The 23,694-nt window shown below is 40.3% G+C and overlaps 3 protein-coding genes across 3 annotated transcripts in view; 1 reads left to right on the top strand and 2 right to left on the bottom strand.

The window, feature by feature from the left end:
- Window positions 1–1,395: 1,395 nt before the first annotated feature.
- On the bottom strand, window positions 1,396–10,128 carry zgc:158828 (probable ATP-dependent RNA helicase DHX35). The gene is made up of 21 exons (XM_035657370.1): window positions 10,061–10,128; window positions 9,518–9,645; window positions 9,300–9,392; window positions 8,868–8,945; window positions 8,655–8,759; window positions 8,128–8,189; window positions 7,789–7,858; window positions 7,563–7,622; window positions 7,001–7,113; window positions 6,814–6,910; window positions 6,502–6,660; window positions 6,060–6,270; window positions 5,753–5,877; window positions 5,421–5,475; window positions 5,072–5,262; window positions 4,906–4,983; window positions 4,627–4,756; window positions 4,284–4,365; window positions 4,110–4,181; window positions 3,856–3,967; window positions 1,396–3,148 (listed from the first exon to the last, which is right to left on the bottom strand). Exons 1-21 carry the CDS (start codon window positions 10,098–10,100, stop codon window positions 3,110–3,112), a joined length of 2,100 nt encoding a protein of 699 aa, XP_035513263.1. The 5' UTR covers window positions 10,101–10,128; the 3' UTR covers window positions 1,396–3,109.
- A 1,468-nt stretch (window positions 10,129–11,596) lies between these two features.
- Window positions 11,597–15,895, bottom strand: rab5if (RAB5 interacting factor). Its single transcript, XM_035657082.1, has 4 exons — window positions 15,589–15,895; window positions 14,519–14,622; window positions 14,265–14,394; window positions 11,597–13,302 (listed from the first exon to the last, which is right to left on the bottom strand). The coding sequence occupies exons 1-4, from the start codon at window positions 15,694–15,696 to the stop codon at window positions 13,261–13,263; spliced, it is 384 nt and encodes a 127-aa protein (XP_035512975.1). The 5' UTR covers window positions 15,697–15,895; the 3' UTR covers window positions 11,597–13,260.
- A 4,062-nt stretch (window positions 15,896–19,957) lies between these two features.
- zhx3 (zinc fingers and homeoboxes 3) overlaps window positions 19,958–23,694 on the top strand; it is an 11,199-nt gene continuing 7,462 nt past the window's right edge. The window contains exon 1 of the mRNA XM_035656107.1: window positions 19,958–20,250. The gene's annotated coding sequence lies outside the window, so the exon portion shown is untranslated. The remainder of the gene's footprint in view (window positions 20,251–23,694) is intronic.

The following is a 23,694-nucleotide window of genomic DNA, read 5'->3' as shown; positions in this document are numbered from 1 at the left end:
AATATTATCACATGAAACAGCAAGAGTTGTCATGTTTAATCATATTTAGCTAGGTAAATGCAGACAAACAGCAGCAACATTACCAGTTTAGCCAACCATTAAATAATGGCTAGCTAGATATCAAACTTAGAGGCACTGTTAGCACTGTTACTACGGTGCACCTGAAGACAGTCAGTTAGATAAACTGTTAGTATACACACCTTATCGACTTCCATTAACACATTTGTGCTAGATTAACTTCAGTGTGCGGTTCCTAACTTCACTAACTGTCGAATGTTCCATGGAATCTTTGCACATTCTCGGATGGAACGCAGGTAAAATTGGCGCGTTTTTTTTTTTTTTTCCTTCTTTAGTTCGGCGCTGCTTAGCAACGAGGTGCTCGCTGCTTCCACTGGTGGCTGAAAGTTGTATTGCAGCGGCCTGCGCTCTAAAAACCTGCCGTATGCAGAACGGATGCTGACAGCTTCACCTGCCCCCCCGGTGGGAATTACCCCCTTGGGGCCGCCCTAGGGATCAGTTTTTCTATAGACCAATATTGAGCTTCCCAACACCCCAATTCCCACATCTCATTTTTGCCAACCAGTATTTCTACACTGGAATACATCTACATGTCCCAGGTTTGCCAGTTAGTTTGTGATAATTTGCTATGTCCCATGTAAGCATAATATAATTTGAAATATTATATAAACTAGACTTCGACACAGGCCTCTCTGTAAGACTTAATGTTGGGAGGTTAAACTTTTTAGTTCTAATTTGTGCTTTTGTAGTGCATATACAATTTTGTATGTGCAATTTGATTAAACATGTTAATTTAGAAATATGCAACTTTTGAGCACAAAACTGAAATGATGAGTCTAGATTTTTACTCGGGAGCCTCAAGAGTTATCCCACCCACCTATCCTCCTAACGGCCTTTATCATGTCAGTTAATATAATACTTGCATCACCTCACACACAGCAACCCTGGAGCACTTGACCTGCACATCAACCTTGCACCTGACAGGAACACATCATAAATACAAACAAATGTGGATCTCTATAAATATATTCTTAAATATTTGCTTGTGCAGTGTTTTTTTTTCCTACTGCATATAATAAACAGATCACTGCAGGTACTCACCATACTGCATCTCTAAATGGATTAATGGCTCATAAATCAAAGTAGTTTTTTGTGCCCATGGAGTGTCAAAAGCAAAATCAACCATTTTGAAGCTACACACTGCATCACAAGGGGAATTATTACATTCAGACTCATAAATGCCCAGTCTCACTGATGATCTTCTGTATCGTTTGGGGTAGGCACTGTTTGTGGTACAACAGTGACACCTCCTGGCAAAGTTGTACACAGCATAAAAAAGGTACAGTAACAGTACAATGAATAAAATCAAAAGCTAACTCACTGCATGACAATAAGGCTTTATTTAAGGATGTGAGGAAGGAATGGCAGGTGACAGTTTTTATCTCAGAGGTGAGGAATTACACAGGTCTACAGATTACTGCTTTGGCTGCATACATACTCAGGAGTATCAGCACAAATGAGGATAAACAAGTCATCTCGCAAATGTTTTCATTTGCAATAAGTCTACGAGGTGATCTTAAAGTGTATAGCTCTACATCAGAGTACCATTTAACATGCAAAGGTATCTCATTTGTATATCCATCTAAGTGGAGTTGGCTTACCTATCTACGGTGTGGTGTGTTGTTCTGTGGTTTGATTACAGTTTCACTGAATCTACAGTAGTAACCTCAAGAACAAGATCTACGAAAAACCATGCAGGCAGAAGTAAAATTTGGTGACCTTAATGGTAAAATGACAAACCTTTAATATACTGCTTACTGACGCTTTCAGGGCCAAATACCGCTGAAGAAATCAAAACCATAAAAGGTACAAATAAAAACAAAAGCAGAAATGTAGAACGCATGCAGTCAATGTGGGATGGATCGCGGAAATCACAAATAACTGGCCATTTTACTGAACACCTGGTAGACGAGGTTGATGGTAACAAAAAGTACAATAAGGCCCTAAGAAGAAGGCAATTACGATGGCCAAAAAGATGGCTGAAATCGAATAAATGCTACTGTTTCTTTGAGGCTTTAGATGCATGTCTGAATGCACTGTATGTCATCACAGGAACAAATGGCACTTTTTAGTTTTGATTTCACAGCTTTTCATTTACAATGCTTGGGTGCATTTACACATTCCATCTGAAAATGAAATGTGAAATAGGCTGATAAAGAAAATTGGCACAGTGTGGTGACAAGGCCACTATGTCTGAGTTAGACTGTAGTTAAGTGGCAATGCAGAGTGGAAAGCAAGGATCAAAAAATAAAGCAGTCTTTTCACAGTATCATTATAGGATGTAGGATCTGAGGTTGGCTGAAAAAGATAAAGAAATGTATTTCCATCTGCAGTAAATTCCTGAAAATATATATATACCAGTACATTCTGTATGAAGGTACAGACTCTTTAAGAAATTAAAAAATAAACTGGAGATAAAGTGGAAAAAATGAAAAACATAAAAGGCACCCAGGCTATGGGAGAAGAAAATTAAAACTAAAAATAACAATGTGATAAGTCTCTCAAAGGGAAACATCCTCACAATCCAGTGTCTTCCATTATTTATCATGCAACAGGAAAATACAGCAATTAAAAAAATAATGAAGCCAAGAACCAGATGTGGACGGGCCTGTGGCGCAGGAGCCGTTCCCTGGACCTGAGCCTGCTCTGACTATATACAAGTATGAATGAGAGTGAACTAAATGACCACACTTGAATGCGCACTGGTCAGGCACAGCCCGATCTCATCTCACAGTCAGCACCATTTACTCTCACAGATCAAATATAAACTACATCCTTGCCAAAAAAGCAAGACGGACGCTTTCAAATGAAGTCACACGTTAACATCAACGCTAAAAATGAATCCACTTAATCCCATTCTAGCATGGCCACGTAGTGTGGTGGGGTTGTGCTGGTGGACATGGACAACAAATATATATTACATCTTTATATACAATGAAATGGGGAGGGGCACAGTGGCAACTTGAGAGGGGGTTTCTCCTTGTAGTTCAGTGAGTCTTCCTGTCTTAACGTGGGGAAATGATGGTGAGATTTAGAGGACCCGGGACCTCTTGCTGGCCAGTGAACCATGCTGAAACAGAGAAGCGACAAGACACGGTTAATGTTAAATCAGAGTAATCCTGTTAGCAGACTGTGAGAGCAGTCAATACATTGTGGTGTCAGGAGCTCAGAGATTATTATGAAATAAACACAGAAATTATTTAACATACAACTGGGGCTCCAGCCGCAGTGAAACGAACATTTCAGAACATTCATAACAGCCTTGGATACACTGTCCACGACTGCAGCACGTGTGAATCATGGAATATCTTGCTTTTTAATTCGGCGCCCATGTTAACATGTTAGTTTGAGGTTTCGCCTATTTTTTCCGCGAGCTGTACGCAGTTCCCAGCAAACATACACAGTAAAAAAGGATCTGTACATAGTCATATCGACATTATGCCTCCAACATCTGTACAATATGTTTCAGACATGACATTTATTTTTATTTTTTTAACTCAACACTTCCTGTATCCATTTCAGATTAAAAGCCCTCCAGCGTTTATGTGGATATAATTTATTCATTTAAGGCTTTTATTCTATTGTATTTATCAAAGGCAATCTCAATGTGGAGAGATAGAGCTAGCAGCAGCGCCACAGCAGAAACGCTCTCTGTTTGGACACCACATGCGTGTGAGTCGCACCAGTTCAGTGTGGCAGCTGCCACGTACTTCTCACGCAGGCAGTGTGTCCATGCTGTTACGGTGAAATAATAACAAGCTTGTTTATTTGACCTACCTTTGCCTGCTTGTAAAAGTGAGGGGCCAACTCAACCAACCAGGAAGACTCAACAGCAGTCACATCACGCATGTAGTATTTCGACGTCTGCACTACTTCATTGAAAACGACCCTGGAAAGCAAACAAAGTAGAAATAGGGTGAGCGTAGGAGTATAAATGTATAATATACCTTGAATGTACGAGAGGGAGCAAAAGGAAATTATGTTTATTGTACAAGACACCACATTAGGAACATAGAAGAAAATGTACTGACCATTTTGGAGGTTTCTCTCCAAACAGCACAGAGTTGGGGTGGATGTGAAGCTCGCGATCGTCTCGTAATGTCCTGGTGGAGCAAATGAATATGAGAGTGTGTCATGTGATTTAACAGCATATGAAAACATAAATAACTAATTTGCTGGGAAAAAGTTTGACATCTAACTCTTACCGATAGGAACCAGAATGGTGAATGCGGGCTGCGTTAGCGAAAAATCCAAACACAATGCACTTTAAGATCACATCAGGGTCACCTGTGCAAAAGAAGAAGCAATGAACATATTAAATTACTATTTTGCTTTAGTTATGTGTAAGACAGATATCCACAGGGTGTTCGGCTTTTCCACATTCAAAACATGGTTATTGCAATATGTTGTCATACTAAGAACAAGTTTCTTCAAAGTAAGATTAAAAACAAAAAGGAAGAGAGGTCACCAGCTACTGTCGCTACCTCGTCTGAACACGTCAGCTGATACAAACCCACACACTATAAACATGATGCATACATACTGTACCTTCACTGGAAGTCCTTGGCACCTTAAACTTATTCATAAGACGCCGGAGTTGCTCTCGTACGGTCACAGCCCGCAGCAGACCCTTATAATTGAGGAAGTGTTCCTGACACCACTGGGAGCTCTTCTGGTGCTGCAGGAAAGATGAAGAAGGTTTCACAGTCTCGATCAGAGTCAACTTTCCCCCTGACTTTTGCTCAGTTCACATGCCCCTAGTATTTCTGTGTGTGCCCGCTGTCACCAGGCTGAGCTTTATGCTGTACGTATACACACAGACTATACCTTAATGAATGCTTCATACACATTCAGCATGGTGAGGTGGTCTCCCTCAGCCACTGCAAATTTCCTGTGCTCTCGGGCCTGCAGGGTGAGATAGCAAAAATGGGCTAATTGTTATGCTGACATACCATTTCTGCACGCTCCTTTTGAAAAGCCTGTTTTCACTTACGGCAGCTTTCTTCTGATTGGGCGGCACAACAAATAGATTCTGAATCTGCATCATTGCTGCAATGGTAACAATCTCTTTGGAGCAGCCAAAGTTTCCTGACTCTAGGAGCATCTTGGCAAACATGGGGCTGAGAGGAAATTCTGCCATCCGCACACCCATGGGATCAGTCAAACGGCCGTAATGGTCCAGACCTGCCAACAGACGCACAGCTGGTTAAGATTCTGCATCATGTGCAAGGACACCTTAGTGTTTAGATGCCTGCCAACACAGAATTCTGAACACTGGTCTTGCAGTTGAAGGACAGTTTTCTTTTTTACTTTACCACCCTGCTGACAGCCTTGTTTCTTACCTCCCAGAGCGTAGAGCAGCTCTAGAGCCTGAACCATGGTCTGAGCTGGAGGAGGCTGAAATATTATAGAAAAATGTTAATGCATCTTAAGTCCAACATTTACAACTTGCACTCTGAAAGACGGAATTAAAGGAGAAGCTTGTGTACTTGGGAAGTTTGTCATTACATCTTTAAAAGCACAAATACACAATACAGCATTCATTTTATGGTTTCTATGCATTTTTCCCCAGAGGCCAGGGGCCATTCTTGCTAATTAAAATGTAAAGTACAATTCCTTTCACAGTGGGTGAACACAACCCAGCCACCCTGTGGATGCAAAGCGAGCTACTTACAGAAAGGAAGCTGAAACGCAGCACGTTGTCAATGCCTAATGCTTTGAGCTGCAGGATGACAGGAGCCAAATTGGTGCGCTGCATCTCTGGCACAGTAGAGGCAGGCAGTTTCTCAAAGTCCTCCTCTGATGAAAGGAACAGAAGCAATAAGAAACACAGGGAGGGAACGACAAAGAACAGACAGAAAAACAGGCAGAGGGGGTGGAGGATAACACTTTGCCACAAATGATATTGATCAATTCCTCTAACAGACGATATTCTACAGCACTTTTCATTATTCTTCTGTTCCTGCAAAGCTCAAACATACCCGTGTATAGCCTAAAGCATTTCCCAGGGCGGTTTCGTCCGGCTCTCCCAGCCCTCTGGCTGGCTGAAGCCTTGGAGATGGGAGTGACCACCAGAGATTCAATGGCAGTGCGAGGATTATAGGCTCGAAGCTTCACAAACGCGCAGTCAATGACAAATACAACTCCATTTATAGTGATGGAGGTCTCAGCTATGTTAGTGGCCACCACAACCTGAAAGAAACAGAAGACACGAATAAATTACGTTTTGTAAATTATACCATTTTACCAGCTATTGTCTCTCTAAGAATGTCTTCACTTCCTTGATTCTAACATAATATGTTTGGTTTACCTGTAAGAGAGGCCATATATGAAAGTCAAGACTTTATGGCACACCTCATAATGAAATTATGAAATCATCTGTTTTCCTAATCTCACTACAAAAACATGGGCAGAAACATTTACCTTGCGAACAGAGGAGGGTGCTCTCTCAAAGACCTTCATCTGTTCTGCGTAAGGTAGACCTGAGTACATGGGCAGAATTCTCAGGTGTTTCTTCATGCCATATCTTGACAGAGTCCTGGCCTGTTCCTGCAGAAGGGACACCACTTTCTCCACCTCTTCCTAAAGGAGAAACATATAAGGGATGATGATAAGAAGATCATTTAAAACAAAAAGGGAAAAAAAAGATTGACCAACAACATATCAAATGTGGTGCTAGCGTAATTAAATACTAATAAATAAAGGTTGAGTAGTATGAAAGATATGGCCACTAACCTGCCCAGTAAGAAAAGCCAAGACATCTCCGTCATCCTCCGTCTCATGGATCTTCAGCACCGTCTCCACTGTGGCTTTCACATAGTCTGGGACAGGACTGAGAACAAACAAAAGACACGTCAGAGTTAAAAACAAAATATACAAATCATACATCATTTCCTCAGACTGGATTATGTGCGATGACTACCTGACAGTGTAGAAGACGTCCACTGGAAATGTGCGTCCCTCCACTGTCAGAATTCCACACGTGTCTTTGTTGGGATCCCCGGACTCGTTCAGGTTGAAGAAATCATGGAATTTCTTCAGATGAAGGTGATATTGGTTAGTAAATGGAACACTAATGAGACATTTTTAATCTGTAATATGTTACACAGCCACGAGTAAACAGTTGATTTGTGATTATATTTAAAGAGAAAGTTAATATTCTTGTTCTGCAGCAACAAAGCAAAGAAAATACTCTTGCTGCCCTCAACCTGACATTTTTAAAACTGCAGTATAACTAAATAATGTGCATGTGTAGATGAAAGCCTTTTTAAACAGAAAGTACAGTAGATGTCTGATATGGCATTTCAGCTGACTTGTTTAATGCTGAGCACAGTCGTGGCCCGATTGTGTCTTTCTTTCATCAGTGTATCGCAGATGTCAGTACAATGTGATCTGACCTGACATCAACTTTTCCCTTCTGTCTGTCTTTGTTTTCTCTCTCCTCGCTAATCAAGCATATCTGCTCATCTTAATGATGCAGTCACCTTGGCATCCAGAGTGGCAGAGGCCACAATCAGCCTCAGGTCTCGCCGCTTTTTCTGAATCTAGAAGAGGAATCGGAGAAGACAAAACAGTGTGAACAGAGAAGTAGAGTCAGGGTTAAAAGTGAAAAAGACAACTTTCTAGGATTGTTTTCATGCTAGTAAAGTATAAATGACAGTGAAATAGTGAAGTTGAATTTCTTCCACTGACAGAACCAGCTGGAATTACCTTCTTTAGTAGACCAATGGCTATGTCTGTATACAGGGTTCTCTCGTGTGCTTCATCTAGCATCAACACGCTGAGGATAACAGCACAACAACAAAACATTAGAGTGAATCCAATAAAGTCTTCATTACAAAAATAAGTCCAATAAAAGTTTTTTAACAGGAGACATTTTGACATGTCAAAGCAGGAAAAGCACAGCTGTAAATTACTAAATGAATGATGGCTGAATTCTTTTTAGCTGCCTCAGTTTCAGGGGCCTGGGATTGTTCATGCTGGCTCACTGTCACACTGTCATGGCGTACGGCGATAACAGCCTGTGATGCATTAATTACAATCACGTACCTGTATTTTTTCAAGAGAGGATCAGCCATCATCTCCCGCACCAGCATGCCATCTGTAAGGAACTGAAGCGCACAGGCACAATTAAGTACTGAAAGGGACCACAGGACAGTTCGTAACGAAGACTTCAAACTGTATATAGGAGCACGTCCAGATGTTTTTTGACTGGGGTGGCATGAAGTATGTGTCTCAGCCTTCCAGTCCTTCCCAATTTATGTAATTCCAATACTGTTTAGGGACGCTGGTATAACACAGTTCTATCACACTGCATGGTTTTCACCCAAAACTGCATGAGATTAGCACGAAGTGGGCAGGTCTACAAAGGGGAGACTTGTGGGTACCCATAAAACCCATTTTCATTCAGATCTCTTGAGGTCAGAGATCGAGGGGTCCCTTTGAAATTGGCCATGCCAGTTTTTCCATCACCAAAATTTAGCCTTACTTTATCTAGCTTTGAAACAGAACCCACTCCAGCCTCTGAAAGACGAGTGGAAGAGGTGAGGATAATGGGGTGGCCCCCGTCTGTATACCTTGATCCTTGTGGCGTGGGGATCGGAGCAGTCGTCAAACCGGATGGTGTAGCCCACCTCATGTCCCAGCAGTGCCCCCCGCTCCTCTGCTACACGATTAGCTACCTATCAGCAAGAAAAGAGGAAACAGGCGTGTGTCCTTCACTTTTCCCAGTGAAACAACATTGGCAAACATCGATTGAGCTGAGTAGTAACATCCACTAGAGGTCTTACAGAGATAGCAGCCACACGTCGAGGTTGTGTCACTCCAATCACCTTCCCCTCCGCTGCCCATCCAGCCTCCAGCAGGTACTGAAAGGATTCAGAAGGTAGATCAAAAAAAAGGAGAGGAGTACAAAGCATGAGATAGAGACACTGATGTTGCAGAACAGCAGATTCTGCATAAATTAAACCCTGCTTTAAAAAAAAAGAGAAAAACAGGCCACTAAGCATCAAGACAAGGTCGTGTAAAACCACGATGGGAGTTAAGCCACATGAAGGGTATCAGTCCACTGCGGCAATGTTGCACCTTTAGCTGGTAGATTTGGTGCATGTGTGACTTTGAGGGCATTTCTATCATTTTCAGAGGCAGATAACAAACGCTACACGCCCAAACTGACTCATATTAAATGCTTTTTTTTTTCAAGTTGCAAGGATTATACTAACCTGAGGTATCTGTGTTGTCTTCCCACATCCTGTCTCACCAACTATGATGACAGTCTGGAAGCTCTCCACCAAGTATAAGATGTTGTTTCTGTGCTGAATAGGACAGAATTGACCACAAAAAAAAGTTCATAATCAACAATTAAACATCACAGGCACACCACACCAACCCACTCCGCCACCCTTACTGTTACATGCATGTTTTAAAGTCATGTGAAAACCTTGAAAACGGGGAGTTTCTGTCGTTGTTTCTCTATGGAGAGGGCGGTGTGCGGGTTGAAGATGATGGGGGAGCCAGTGGTCTCTGTGTTGAGCTCCCGCTCCTCTGAGATCCCCGGTGCCTCAGACCCTGGAGCAGAACAGATGGTGAAGGGGAAGATAAGATGTTTTATTTAAATGTAAGCAGGTTGAGGATTTAGGAGGATGACAGCCAGGGTTTAGTGCAATGCCAAGACATGAAACGAAGGACCTATGAACGACGAAAACCCTTCACCGGTGCAGTTTTGATCGCGTAAATTCATGCAGCTGTCGTACTTTTCCGCCTCCCAGCTTGTATGTTTTTATTTTGGCAGGTTATACTTTGATTCCGCAGAGCTATATTATCCGAGCTGAGCTGAACTGGGCTGCAGAGATCACGCAGCGTCCCTGAACGCCGCAGCAGCCAAACGGAGACCGACTCAAACACATCAGCAGCGGTGCGTTTCTAAATACAAACCCAAAAACGTACAGAAAATGCCGCATTTAGACATTTTCTTCGTACTTACCCGGCTTCCAAAATTTCATCGTGGAAAGGGGAGCCGCCATCTTGGCTTCTACGTCACTTTTTTTTTTTTTTTTTAAACTTGTGTAGATGACGTCATGATCCGGGCTTTCTTCGGAGGTTTTTTATGAATGATGTCAACGCGTTTGCAAAAACAGTCGGCTGGAAAATGCATTGTTCTCCAGCAGGTGCCGACAAGGTAAAAGAGCAGTGCAGGGCTCTGATAGACACAAGGAAGGAGTACTGGCCTTCCTGTGTGGGACATAAACGCCTGCTGCAGTAAAACGTGGCAAAAAATCAAGTTAGGACAAGGTTGTAAGTATTATTAAGGCCCATTTGCAACAGGAAAACTTCAGAAAGATAATCAGTGATATTAGATACTAACTCTAGGACCACCTAGAGCCGGGTCTGTCCCAGGTTTCTGCCTCTTAAAAGGACGCTTTTCCTTGCCCCCGTCGCCAGGTGCTTGCTCATGGTGGGAACTGTTGGGTCTCTGTAAATAATGTTATAAGGAGTCTAAGGTCTAGACCTGCTCTATTTGAAAAGTGTCCCGAGATAACTTTTGTCACGAATTGGCGCTATAAAAATAAAACAGAATTGAATTGAAATGGTAAAAAATCTGACTATTGACTTAAGTACAGTATGTCAAGGTTTTGACCAGTAGCCAATGGTGAAAAGTAATAAAGTACATTCATTCAAGTACTTTCTTCTCCACAACATTAATGAGAGACATATTGTCCTTTATACTCCACTACATAAATCTGGCTATCTGGCTATATTTACTGTAAAGATCAGGGTTTAACATACAAATTATATACACACGCATCAGTAATACATAAATAATAATGATCTAGTAATATAACTCTTGACAGGGGCATTCTGCCATCCAATGAATACTTTTAATTCAAATTTAAAGTGCATGTTGTCACACAGCCTGATCACCCTGCTGCCGTCTGGCAATCCGTACAGAAATATCTGCCACCAGACTACAGAGCAGCTTCTTCCTTCAAGCTGTGAGACTCAACATTGCTCACACTGTACACACTTTATGCGTGTACATGTGTATGCAAGTCAATACTATTTATACTGTTCTAATTTATATATTTGTGCATTCTTTGTCTATGTTGCATGAAGGGGCTGCAACTTATATTTCATTGTGTAAAAGTAAAATTACAAATTGCTGCACTTTATTTTGTAAGGGATTATGTTTACTGAGTCATGTTTGCTTCTGTTCGTCAAGTAAAAGATTTTGATACTTTTCCCAACACAGCTCAAAACTTTAATTTTGTATCTCATTGTTTAATAACGAGTATTTTCATTTAATCGTTTCTATTTTTCCTTCATCTATTTTTGTTTTGTTTGTTTTGACATGGGTTTTTATTGTATGGAAAAAAGTATAAAGTATAAATAGCAGTACAATGCAGTAATTCCACTTTGAAGGTACATGCCAAAAAAAAGAAAGAAAAAATCACTGAATTAATCATCTGACAAAAAGTAATACACTAAAAGTTCTTCTACTTTTCGATAAAAAGATACCATCTCTTTGAAAATGGAGGCCAAATAAAGCCCATGTTTAATGATTCCCAAAAGATTTGATCAGAAAATACAATCCTTTCAAACACCAGCTGTGTATCTAATATAACAGTATCATTACAAGAACTTTGCCAGAACTGTTTTTAAAAGTTCTTCAATATAAAATACTGAGAAATATGTTACATCAAACAAGATATAACATAAGTACAAATAAATCTGTGTAATACAAGGTGGATTTGACAAAAGGGACATTGTACAGAATTTACATACAAGTTTAAATTAATTTCAAAAACAACAGGTAAGACTTTGATCTGGAAGCTACATGTGAGAAAATAATAAATTTAAATTATGTCTACACTCCTAACTAACGCCATTATTAAATGACATCTAGATATACAAACAGCAAGTCATGGCAGTGCACAGATCAGTTTTTAGCTCAAATCTGTGAACATTTGCATCTGAAACGGCATGCATGTTTCCTCCCCCTTTACTTGGAGGAAATAATTGAAATGGACAGATAACTTGGTTGGTTATAAGTTCCTGACTGAAGTAACAGCGCTTTGATACTACTGGCAGATACCTGCATCACGATTGGAGAACAGCTGATATGTGTATCTTACCACCAGCATTTGTTTTTGATGTTAAAATTAGTAGGAGTGAGATCTCAGCTGCGGTTAGCTACATGTTTTTCACATTTGTTGGACACCAGACCCTTTAGAAGAAATAACAATTGACAGATTTTATTCAAAAATGCATTGTTTATATGCAGTGAGAGAAAAAAAAAACAAATCAAAACCTGAGGCTCTGCGTCACCTATCACTATTTCAGGAAAACAGATGAGTCTGCAGACACATACTGTAGCTGGTAACATTAACAGTAACCTATAATGTGCTTACTGCTATGGCACTACTTAACTAAGTATTAAGTTATAGTTAATATTTAAGTATTTTGTCAGATTTTCTTAAAAGGCAAACATATCATAATGAAATTTCAGAGGGGTGATTTAACAGTGAAGCCACAGAATTAATAATTTACAGTTAGTTTTAAACATCCAACATGGTGCGCTTTGTCCCTAAATGAAAAAGGTAACACTTTACACTCATGGACTGATTGAACCCTAACGACTATACGGTGAGAATTTATTTTATTGCCCAGTTCCTGTTACTTAAGTGATGAGCTTATGAGCAGTTAGGATGAAAACACATACTGATTGTTATTTTTAAATTAATATCTGCATTCATGTCACTCTTCTAAAACTGAAGAAAGGCCTGTAGTAAACCAACAAAGACGAAAGAATCCTTATTCTGATTTACATAAAAAAGGTGAACTGCAACCAATCTCAGCTGAGCTATTTGCTTTCTGTATTCGTTAGTGTTTAGTCAGAGATGACGACAATGGAGTGAGGAAGGAAATAGAACATATGGGAAGTGTAATGGAGGGTGCCTTAAAAAGGAAACCCCCAAATTAGAGAGATGTACAGTATTTGAACATGTTCATCACGGTGGTGTTGCAGGATCTTGTTAAATCGAACTAGGATTCCCATGATGCACTGCACACTGAAAAGTCATACTGTATGTAGGAGCGTTGACACCCCTCAAGTCATGGAGTTCCTCTGTCTTGACAATTTACTTCAACAGAAATGTTTGTATTTAAGTGTCCAATGGATTCCTCTCAGTCAAAATGTAGAGCTGTGTAAAAGATTATCCACACCACCTGGTAAAGACACAAAAAAACAACCATTAGACACTAATGATCAAATCTTATGATTCACAAACAGCACGTTGAGTCACTTCATAGCGGTAAGTGAACTCATTACAGACTGACTAATGATAGGCTGAACTAACAATAAACATTGACTAATCCCAAATTCTGATAACCTCAAACACAAGAATCTGATCTTAAAATGAAAATGTATATCTAATGTAAGACAAAGACCTTAGGGCACTTCAACACTGTACGATAACAATCTTGCAAGTTCATTGCAAGTCACAAATGGACTTGTCTCGACAACCAAAGATTTCACCACATTTCACTCATTACTGATATCTTTCGTTTGGGACGTTTAAAGGGGCCTTTAGAGGTGTGGTTTCATTCACATTCATTCACATGTAAAGTACTTCTCTACATGTTTCAGATGCAGTGAACCACAAAACATTAACCATCACTGAATTAAACTTTTAATATGGATGCTGGATGAGTTTTTAAAATCATGAAATGTGATAAGATCCTAAAAAAAAAATCTTCGATTGGTGCACACTTCCCTTTCCTCAACTCACTCAACTTATAAAGTACACACGGTGTAGATTTGAAACCAGAATTTGCCATTTCTATCAATATTTTAGAAACAAGATTGCCCATTTCAAAAACACCAATGTACAATTTACCATTTTTTTTTAATAGTGTCTTACATCTGACTCAGGCTACACTAGTCTTTATTTCTATTTAAACCTGAAGTGAGCATAAGATGCCAATGCAGTTTGTAAATCATCTGCACCTAAAACAATGCTACTCAACTGAATCTGACAGATCCAAGATGAATTAACTGTTACCATATGTACATCTACTGAGTATAAGTATTAGGCCATATTTTAACTTGTATTTCTAAAGAAACCCTAAACTAATTCACAATACTTTACAAAAAGTCTATATGTTGCCATAAATATTAGCATCCTCACCAGAAACAGAGCAAAAGATGTCATGAAGCCTTCTTTGGTGAGTTCCCACGTGCCACCATACTCTTCCTCATCAATCTGCTGAAAGCTGCTGAAGTATACATACAGGACGCCAGCGTTGATGATGCAGAATCTGAGAAGATAAAAGGCACGAAGATGTTAATTTTTCTCTGTTTACTTTGGTGCAATCAGATATGAACAGGCCTCTTGGCTCAGTTAAAGGTGAAAGGTTGAGACTGGCTGTAAAGAATACTTACATGGCTATTCCGAGGAATCCTTTCAACGGTGCAACACCCCATATCACACCAAGGATTACTGCAATAATTTGCCGAAGCCAGTAAATCACATCTAAAAACTCGTCCTGTAAAAGAAAAATACAGAAAAATAACTTGATGATGTGATGCCAGTACTGAACAATACCACGTCTGGAAGCATTAGTTTCGTATACTGCCAATACCCATTTCATGTTCTTTTTCTGACGTTACTTATGTAGAAAATGTATTTTCTATTGTATGTGATGAAAAGGCATGTCAACATCTAGCCCTGATGCAGGTTATCAGGTCCAGCTATAGTTCCTCCAACAGGAAAAACAACAAACTGTTCATACCAGGAGTGAATAATCTAATGTTTTGACTAAACAGCCAACGGTATCAACAGTCTTGTGTCACAGTCGGTTTCTCCTTCAAGGGTTAAAGCTTCACTTAGACTTAACTCAGGTTATGATTAGGTGTTGCTGAGATGAGTGGTAGGGGTTTGGGGTTAAGGTAAGGGGGGAAACAAATTGATGAAGAAACATATTTTAACATAAGCTTGGGAAAGTAATTATTAATCAATACATTTAAACAATTGTGATGATTGATGTATCATTTGCCATGTTTAAAGCAAAAGAAGTCAGACATTGTGTGCTTCCTTTCTCTCAAATGTGACATTTACAGACTAAAAGTGAATCAATCAATTAAAAAAATCTAACTAATAGATAAATAATGTGAGAGAACATTATGACACATTTAAAAAAGGGACTTAATTGACTGAATCCCTTGAATCCAGTGAATAGGGGAGTCATTTAAAAGCCAGCACCGTTTCCATATCGTCCACCTGCTTGTTTAGCATTTAACTAAACCCAAATCGCTGAGACAATTAACGCCTTTCCTTTCCATTTGAGCCAAATCTGATTAAATCCTTAGCATGGCAGCTAGCTGCAGATAGCCTCCTTTATGAACACCTGCCAGCAAACTGGGTGCACTGTGAACTTTGGGGCAATTAATAGCGACAGCAACAATGCAAGTGCCGGGCTGAAGTTTCTTTTTTCAAAGGGCAACGGACTGACCTTCTCTTCCCAAACAGCATTACTGTTGAAGGCTTTGCTCCATGTGGACTGTTTTACACCTCCATTCAGCAGATGACTTTCTTCTTTCCGCTTTAAACTGCTCGTCATTCTTTGTTGTTTTCCTTCGGCTGCAGACGGAGAAAAGTTATAATCCAAAGCTGAACACACCTCGGGTTAGATGTACGCCTCCAGCGCTGTCTAGGGGAAGAAAGTACTGGGAGATATTTGAAGGTATTAGGGGAATGTGCGCTCCGCTGATCTGACAGATTTCAGTCGCTCACCGAAAAAGGCCATCTGAGCTTGCGCAATGTGGTTTGACCCCAGCCGACAGCAGCCAATGAGAGAGTGCGACGTTTCTGCGCCGCGGTTGCCAGGAGCTGCTTTAAAATCCACAGCGACCCCCAGCGGTCAGGGTCTGTAAGTGCTGTAAGTGTTGGCAAATCAGGGCTGTATGAGGTTCACAATGTGTTTAATAAAGCAAAAACATAATATATTATAATGAAAGAAAAACTAAAATATATGTATGGATGAATAAATACTTAAATAAACATTTATTCCCTTTTTATGGTAAGAAATTCTTTAATGTTTTAATCTGATAACACAGACACAAAGCATTTCTACAGAAATCACATTATATCAGGGCTGCAACTAATGATTATTTTCATTAGGGATTGATCTGTTGAATCAATGTTTTTTGTCCAAATGTCCAACTAACAGTGCAAAAAACAGAGATGTTTAATTTATAATAATAGAAGACAGAAAAAACATAAAGTACTAACATTTGAGAAGCTTGAAACAGAAAATGTTGGCTTTTTTCTTGTTAAAAATTATTATTTAATTAATTTCTGATCAATTTTCAGTTGATTAACTGATTAATTGTTGGAGCCACAAGTAAAAACAACTAATATAAAACTAAGAAGTTATAATAAGTTATATATAGTTTATCTATATAATTGCAGTTGGTAGTGATGTTGTATGATGATACAATGGTAATAATGAGCAGAGATCAAATAAAAATCAAAAAGAGGAGGCAGCTCAGTATGTAACATGTTGCTCCAGGGTTTTCCCTCCGGCTGGGACATTGTCTGTCATAGTTATTTTCCAATTATTATTATTATTCATTATTATTTAGTGGCTAATTTGATTATTATATATATTTGCAACCTTCCTTTCATGTGAAGCTGCTGTCATTAAATAAATGTGTAAACAGCATTATATGTCACAGTGGGATATCTTAAAAACTAAACATGGGCTGATCAAACATATACAGCTGTCAGCAGACGTAAAAGGCAGTTCCCAACCTCGGAGCTGAAAGAGAGATAAATCTTAACGATCATGAGATTATTAATGGGACAGAAAAGAGTGACAATGTTGTTCTGAAACTCATATTTGCTTACTTAAAATTTGCTTATTTCATGTGAAATACTAGAATGTTTTACTCCTTCAGGCCTCTAGAGGTTATGCAAATGAGAAATAAAAAAAAGTTGAGAACCACTTCGTCTTTGTCACGTTACAAATATGCACATAAGTTTTATTTTCTGACATCCAGTTTTGTTTAACTGTAGCGGTTAAATAAACAAATCAAGTTTCATTAACGTTTTCATTAATGTTTCTCTTCTTGCTGCTACAGTTGAATGTTTAAGCGTCACTGTGCAGAATGATGTATGTGCAGAGTTTGATACAGGAAGGATGTTTTCACAATTATCTGCTAAAAGTGTAAAGTTTCTCTTGAAATTCTGATTTTTTAGGGGGGGGGCTATGAGTATGATTTGTGACATTACAAATAGTTTTGGAAGTCAGTCCTGGTCCATTATGCAACTTATAATAATATATATAAGTGTGATGTAGAAGCTTGAATCCACCAGTGCACAAACACTGAGAACGGACTTTACAGTGAAGCTAAGGAGACATCTTTTATCCAGATGGAAAATTTTAATAATTTACTAAACTTGCTTATTCATACCTTTAGATTTGTACAAGGTAGAAAGAGTAAATGCCTTTTTGTGGATTTTAAAATTGAAATTAGAGATATCCAAGCACATATCCAAGAAGACTATTTATATTTATGTCTTAATACATGTCTGAAGGGGATGTTGAAGTAAAACAAATGTTTGGAATTAAATGATATGACCATTTTTATAACTGATCCTTAATGGATGAATTGAACTCATTGAAATCTGTCTGTCATTCTCTCTTCTGTCCAGCAGAGGGCTTCTTTTATGATGGTGAGCTTCACTCTACTTTGTAAAAGTCTTATCTGGCTCCATCCTTTCTTGAACAACACTATTTGAGATAACCACAATTAATATTATTTAATTAACTGGTGTAAGTTGAGCGATAAGGCCAATAATGTGATTAGAAATTGACTCTTGAGTGATCAGATTTGATGGAAGAAGGCCTATGAGGTTAGAGTTTAAAACACTGGAAATGAACTGGCAATCTGATCTCACGTGTGGAAAATAAAACTTAAATTAATTTAAATTAGGTCAGATAAATGGAAATACACCTCTTTATTGTTTTGAACCAGAATAAAATGGCAGTGTTCTCTCATCTCAGAATGGATGATATTTTAATATATTTCTTAGGACATTAGTATCTGTATGTTGTGATATCAGATGCTGGAATCGATGTGATTATAAATAAATTCGTAACCCCCTGGATATTAGAGAAGGAGGAGAATAAGTGTATTTCAATTTCTCTTTTCAATCTTAAAAATTGACCCACTAAGCATGAGTCATCCAGGAAGATGTGGGAGCTGTGTCGTCATCCTTAATTTGAGTCTAATAGCATACATGCATAATAAACACTGCTTAATGAAAAATCAATATAGTCTTAGAATAGTCTTATATGATGTGAGTGCAATACTGTAAGTGTACAGTTAACCTGAGGTAACTAATATGTGGAAAGATTTGTCTGCTATGATAGTAAATAACCACATGTGCTACTGTAACTGAGTAACTTTTTCATCCACTTTTTGGAGGAGGTGCACAATTGAGTCTAAGACTCTAAGAAAAACTAATAGACTTTAATACAACAGCCCTGTAAAACTAAATCCTAATGTTCAGGGTTTCTTTTATAAGCTGTTTAAGAGAGGTGCTCAACTTTATGGTCAATTTGGAGGGTTGTATTTGTGCTGCTATACTGGGAGATGTTTATTTGAGCCACCATTAATATCAATGAAAACTAAACATTAGAGATTAGTTTTGTCTAAGTGTACCTAATAGTGGAAACAGGGGCTACACAAATGGATACGGTCAGGAGGACATATCGTCCCTTTCACAGGAAACAACAAAGTAAATTTGACTCTAAACTCAAGTCAGTCAACTTTATTTATATAGCATCTTTCAAACAAACAAGTGCTCCACATAGTAAAAGTGAAAAAACAAAAATAAACATGAAACAATAAATACAATAGGCTAAAAATCAATACAAAAGAAACAATTAAATGATAAATTCAATAGAAAAGCTGTTTAAAATAGCAATTTTTTAACATTTAATTCATCTTAATTTCAGCTTTAATTCACAGAAACATTACTTGTACACCATTAAGTACTGTTAAAGTTATACATATTTTCTACGGCTATGCATAAGGATTTTAAATGTGTCTGTGCAAAGCTGCATTTCCAGCCAAGCAAAGCAGGTAACTGCCCTGGTTCCCCAAAAGGGCCTCAGGTTGAGGTGTGTCAGCCGTTTTCTTTTTATTATTGTAGTTTGATTAGTTGCAAATTTGTAAGGGAATTTGCATCTCTGAAGTATAATATCCACTGGGTACTACATTCTTACACAGTTCAAAATCTGTTCCTCACACCTTTATTTTTTAAGTTAAATACTGTAGTCACATTGTGCATTTTTCTAAATAAAGTTGCGTTTAATGAAATTACCAAGCGGACACACAGAAAACCAGGTTGCAGGAGATGTTCTCACTTTTGCTGTGTGTGTGCAAAATAAATGTGAACTTGGAGGCAACAAGGGCGAAATAGTAAAGTCCATTACATAGTGAACATTATTGTGTATTTCATGCATTTTCTAAATAATTGTGTATATTAGTGGTATGGTGCACAGTAGGATACTTATGGGTAAGGCTGGGAGGGGGCTTATTGTTTGTACTATCTCTTTAAGAGAGTCACCTGGGAAAGGGGACAGGTGTGAGCTGCTGTAACATCACGTTTAACCAGAGACAGAGGATGCTTTTGCCCCCCCCCTCTAAAAACTTGACCACGACCCCCCCCCTAACCAGCCCCCTTATAGTGCTGGGTCAAAGTCAGGACGGGATGTCTGATTCACTTCTGCTCTCTGCACGGCGGAGCTCGAGCTCTCACGCCAACTCCACCGTCAGTGACGTCTGCGTCACGTGTCCGTCTCTTCCCTCGGTACGTCCGTCGTTATTTCCTCCCTCCACTGCCTGCTTTTAACACTGAGAGCCACTCGAAATAAACAAGCGCAGAAAAAAAAAGGGGCCGTTGTAAGGACCGGTCTGGCTCCAGTGTCACGTTTATCAGCAGCCGATGGACAGAGGGGGGCTTACACCTATAAGGTTGCCATCAGTGAAGCCCAAACAACCTCCGTCAGTCTCTGGCTCCACTGAGCCCCATATCACTTTAAACTTTTTTTTTTTTTTTTAAACCCTGCGCTGCATACACTGAGCTCCGACAAAAAAGCGAGGTGAGTGTGGTTTTATGATACACATTTATACAAGTGTTTCACCTTTCTCCCCCCCCCCAAACTTGTGCGAGCTATTGTGAAAGCCTTACCTTTGCGGGCTTTTGCTGGCCAGCTGCATGTCGCCTGCTTAAAATGGCGACAGCAACGGGGGGGTGGAGAGAGAGAGAGAGACAGGGAGAGAGTAGTTTTTTGGGCTGGGGGCTCGTCTTTCCTCCACTCTTGAATTGGTTACCGTTTTTTAAAAAACCTATAATGTAGTCAAGCCCATTAAGTTGGGGCTCACTCCGCCTAACTTGAGCGGAAGATGAACACGCATCATTTTCGGAAATGTTTGACGCTGCTGCGCTCAGGGGACTGAGCGATACAGTCCGACCACTTCTCTGCTGTTTCATTTAATACAAATACCGCTACTTGCTCACATTTGTGGATACATTGTTGTCGCGCTGGTAGCAATTTGATGTTGTCGATTCATGTTAGAGTCTGACCTGTTTGATTATCGCGTAAACAAAAAGGCAGGATTCCCACAGTTCCCCAGGCTTGTGGTATGAATGAAGAAGTTAGAAATCACTTTGACCTCTCCTATGACTAATATTGTTCGTCAGAGTTGCTGCTATGATAAGTCATCATGTAATTTACCCTTTTATCCACAAGCTCGTGTCATTAGGCCTGTATTTTTCTTTTTTCTTTTATTTATGTCATGAGGTGATACAAATGTTTTGTGTTCACAGATTTTTAAAAATCACAGCTGCCACACTTCTTCATAAACTATAAGCAGAGTTTGTGCTTTTATTCCATGTTGCCTAACAGCCAGTTATGAGTTTGCAAGCTGTTGTTGCCTTGGTTATTTATCATGTTAGTGTTGTCATGAGTGTGTGACTCCAGGGATTAGAGCAAAGCTTTCCCAGACAGCTAGTTTCTGTCTGATGTCCACGTGAGTCCCAGGCATATAGACAAGCAGCTTAGTCCACCTATCAACCCCGGTACACCTTTACTAGTGGAACACACCAGTTTCTACACTATTGTTGATTAACAAACAAAGAAACAAAACACTCGGGTATGTTTTCCTTGGATATGAAGAATTGTCAATCTCTGATGTTCATAACAGCTGTGCAAAAGTTTGTTGTTGTTACTATTATGATTGTTATTGTCATTGTTGTGATGATGATGATGATGATTATTATCATGCCGTATTGCTTTGTACATCTCACAGTATTGCTCACCCCTCCACCGCCACCTCCCACCCCTCTTTCTCCTCCCTTTCTTCCCCTCAGTTGTAGGTTTGCAGATGACACAGGTTGAGTGGATTTGTATGTAAGGATTGATCCGCCACTTTACTGAAATCATGTTTGCGGGTTGTTCATTTCACATCCTTGAGAATCTTTTTGTTTTGCTCTACTGGTTTCCCCTTTTTTTTTAAAGCATGGAATGATCAGCTGACTTTGTGTCAGTCCTTCAGTAATGACTCTTCATCACTGAGTTTCGCCTCCTCTTATGTGTTGACCCACGTAATGACAATTAACTTGCAGATCTCGACCAAGTATGACCACAAAAAAAAAAAAAAACAGACTCAGCTGCTTACTCAAGAGCCTTTTCACAGTCTTTGGGGGCAGAGCAGTGCGATCCACTCACACGTCCAGAGAGCGAGCAGGTTTGGGTCAGCAGCAGTAGCAGCCTCTTGCTCTGCTTGGCTGGTTAACAGCTTGTGATGTCAGCCATTTTAGGTTGGACAGCACAGAGCATGGTGCTCCGCCATTTTTCTCTCCCTCCCCTCTCCCAACCCAGTTTTAACACATGCACTGGCAGTGGCCACAGCAGTGCAGCCGTTTGCAAGCCCACACAGTCATCCACTCCCTGACCTGAGAGCAGCCCAAATGGGACTCTGGAGCAGACGGAATGACACTGTAGGAACACTGTTGTTGAGGTTTTCTTATTGTTGCCAGTTTTGTATAAAGGTTGAAATGTAGTGGAAAGAAGTTCCGATGCACAAAATGTGTAAACGTTTGTGGAGTGGTGAGCCACGTTTGTCAGCATGAGGTGTGAGTGTGTGAGAGCCTGGAGTTGATTGACAGGAGGTTAGTTCAGAGCCATGTCTGTTTTTAAGGTGGGAGTAAATCAAGTAACTAGCAAGACGTTTGTGTTTTGGAACAGAAGAAAACATGGCGAAGGATGTCCGTTTTGGTACAGAGGCTCGTATATGGCGAAGGGTTTGTGTTTGGGTGCAGACTTGATAGTTATCTTAAATACACTTGGGGATAGAGATGGTTCTTCAGTCCTCTCTGACAGAGATAGCATCTGCCAGATTTTCAACCCCTGTTTTTGTGTCCTTGTCTGCCTTGCCTACAGTGAATAGAGGAGCCCTGCATGCCTCAGGCCTCTGAGGCCAAACACAAGAGCCACAGAGAGCAAGGGACAGGGCAGTGGCCCAGGCAGATGTCTGGACAGGGACTCGGTCACTGAGTTAACAGGAAGAGACGGCATCGGCTCTGGCCAATGGCGTGCCTTGGCGACGGCGGCCGCACCTAGCTGGGAGACATCAACACCGCGTGAGGGAGGCACTGAAATAGGAGCAGGGCAGGGACTCTCCAAATACCACTCACAGGGGTGTGTGGAACAAACAAGCCCCGCTAGAGCCAGGGACTGGATGGCATAGGAGATGTGTGTGGGTGCAGGTCTGAATAACCATGTGTGTGTTTACCCACACGCATGTGCTTTAGAGAAATGAGCTGGTGGGAGAGGGAGAGAGAGAGAGAGGGGGTAGGAGGTGGTTGCCATGGGGACAGTAACACACCAGTGGCGCTGCCGACCTGTCTCCCTGGGCCAAACTTGCTCGGAGAGGGAGGAGGAGAAGGAACGGAGGGAGGGGAAGCAGAGGGTGCAGAGAGTGTTGAAGAGGGAGGGGGAGTGAGGGTGAAGAGGGAGGAAAAATGACGAGTGAGGAAGCAAGAAATGGAGCAAACAAGGAAACTGCTGCTTGTCGTACACCTATTCTCTGTCCTGCTAAAGAGAGCGTTTGTCACACACACACACACACACACACACACACACAGATCAACGTTACACCTGTATTCTCAGCTAGGTGAGGAGAGGAGTAGTTAGCATGCAGCTACGCTATGCGGCCGAGCTGTAACATCTCTAGTGAGTGTGTTTGTGTGTGTGTGTGTGAGAGAGAGAGAGAGTGAGAGCTCTATTATTGGCCTGTACTCAGAGGATATAGCCCAGGCCTAGACAAGAGTCAGGCCAGGGGATGAAAGGAGGTCATGCTGTGCTGAGCCATTGATGATGTGGGTTACGAACCAAGAAGACAAAAACATTTTCTTTGTGTGTCACTGGGAGATCTCTGACTCTCGCAGACAGAAAAAATGGCAGCCTCACTACCTCAGTAAACAAGCCTCACACACAGGCATGCAGGCAGCCACCCCCGCACGCCACACACACACACACACA

The sequence above is a fragment of the Morone saxatilis genome, unplaced genomic scaffold (genome assembly GCF_004916995.1).
Source record: "Morone saxatilis isolate NCDOM2014 unplaced genomic scaffold, NCSU_SB_2.0 Contig15, whole genome shotgun sequence".
NCBI classification, from domain to species: Eukaryota; Metazoa; Chordata; class Actinopteri; family Moronidae; genus Morone; species Morone saxatilis.
This window is presented reverse-complemented; position numbering and strand designations above follow the sequence as displayed.

Excerpts from the sequence above, each read along its gene's own strand:
- rab5if (XM_035657082.1), bottom strand. The coding sequence starts at position 15,696 with ATGACGAGCAGTTTAAAGCGGAAAGAAGAAAGTCATCTGCTGAATGGA. Across the intron at positions 14,395-14,518 it reads GGATTCCTCGGAATAGCCAT|ATTCTGCATCATCAACGCTG; the intron begins GTAAGTATTCTT and ends TTATCTTCTCAG. Across the intron at positions 13,303-14,264 it reads CATCTTTTGCTCTGTTTCTG|GTGGTGTGGATAATCTTTTA; the intron begins GTGAGGATGCTA and ends TGTCTTTACCAG.
- zgc:158828 (XM_035657370.1), bottom strand. The coding sequence starts at position 10,100 with ATGGCGGCTCCCCTTTCCACGATGAAATTTTGGAAGCCGG. Across the intron at positions 7,114-7,562 it reads CTGCCACTCTGGATGCCAAG|AAATTCCATGATTTCTTCAA; the intron begins GTGACTGCATCA and ends CTTCATCTGAAG. Across the intron at positions 4,182-4,283 it reads CACCATTCTGGTTCCTATCG|GACATTACGAGACGATCGCG; the intron begins GTAAGAGTTAGA and ends TTGCTCCACCAG.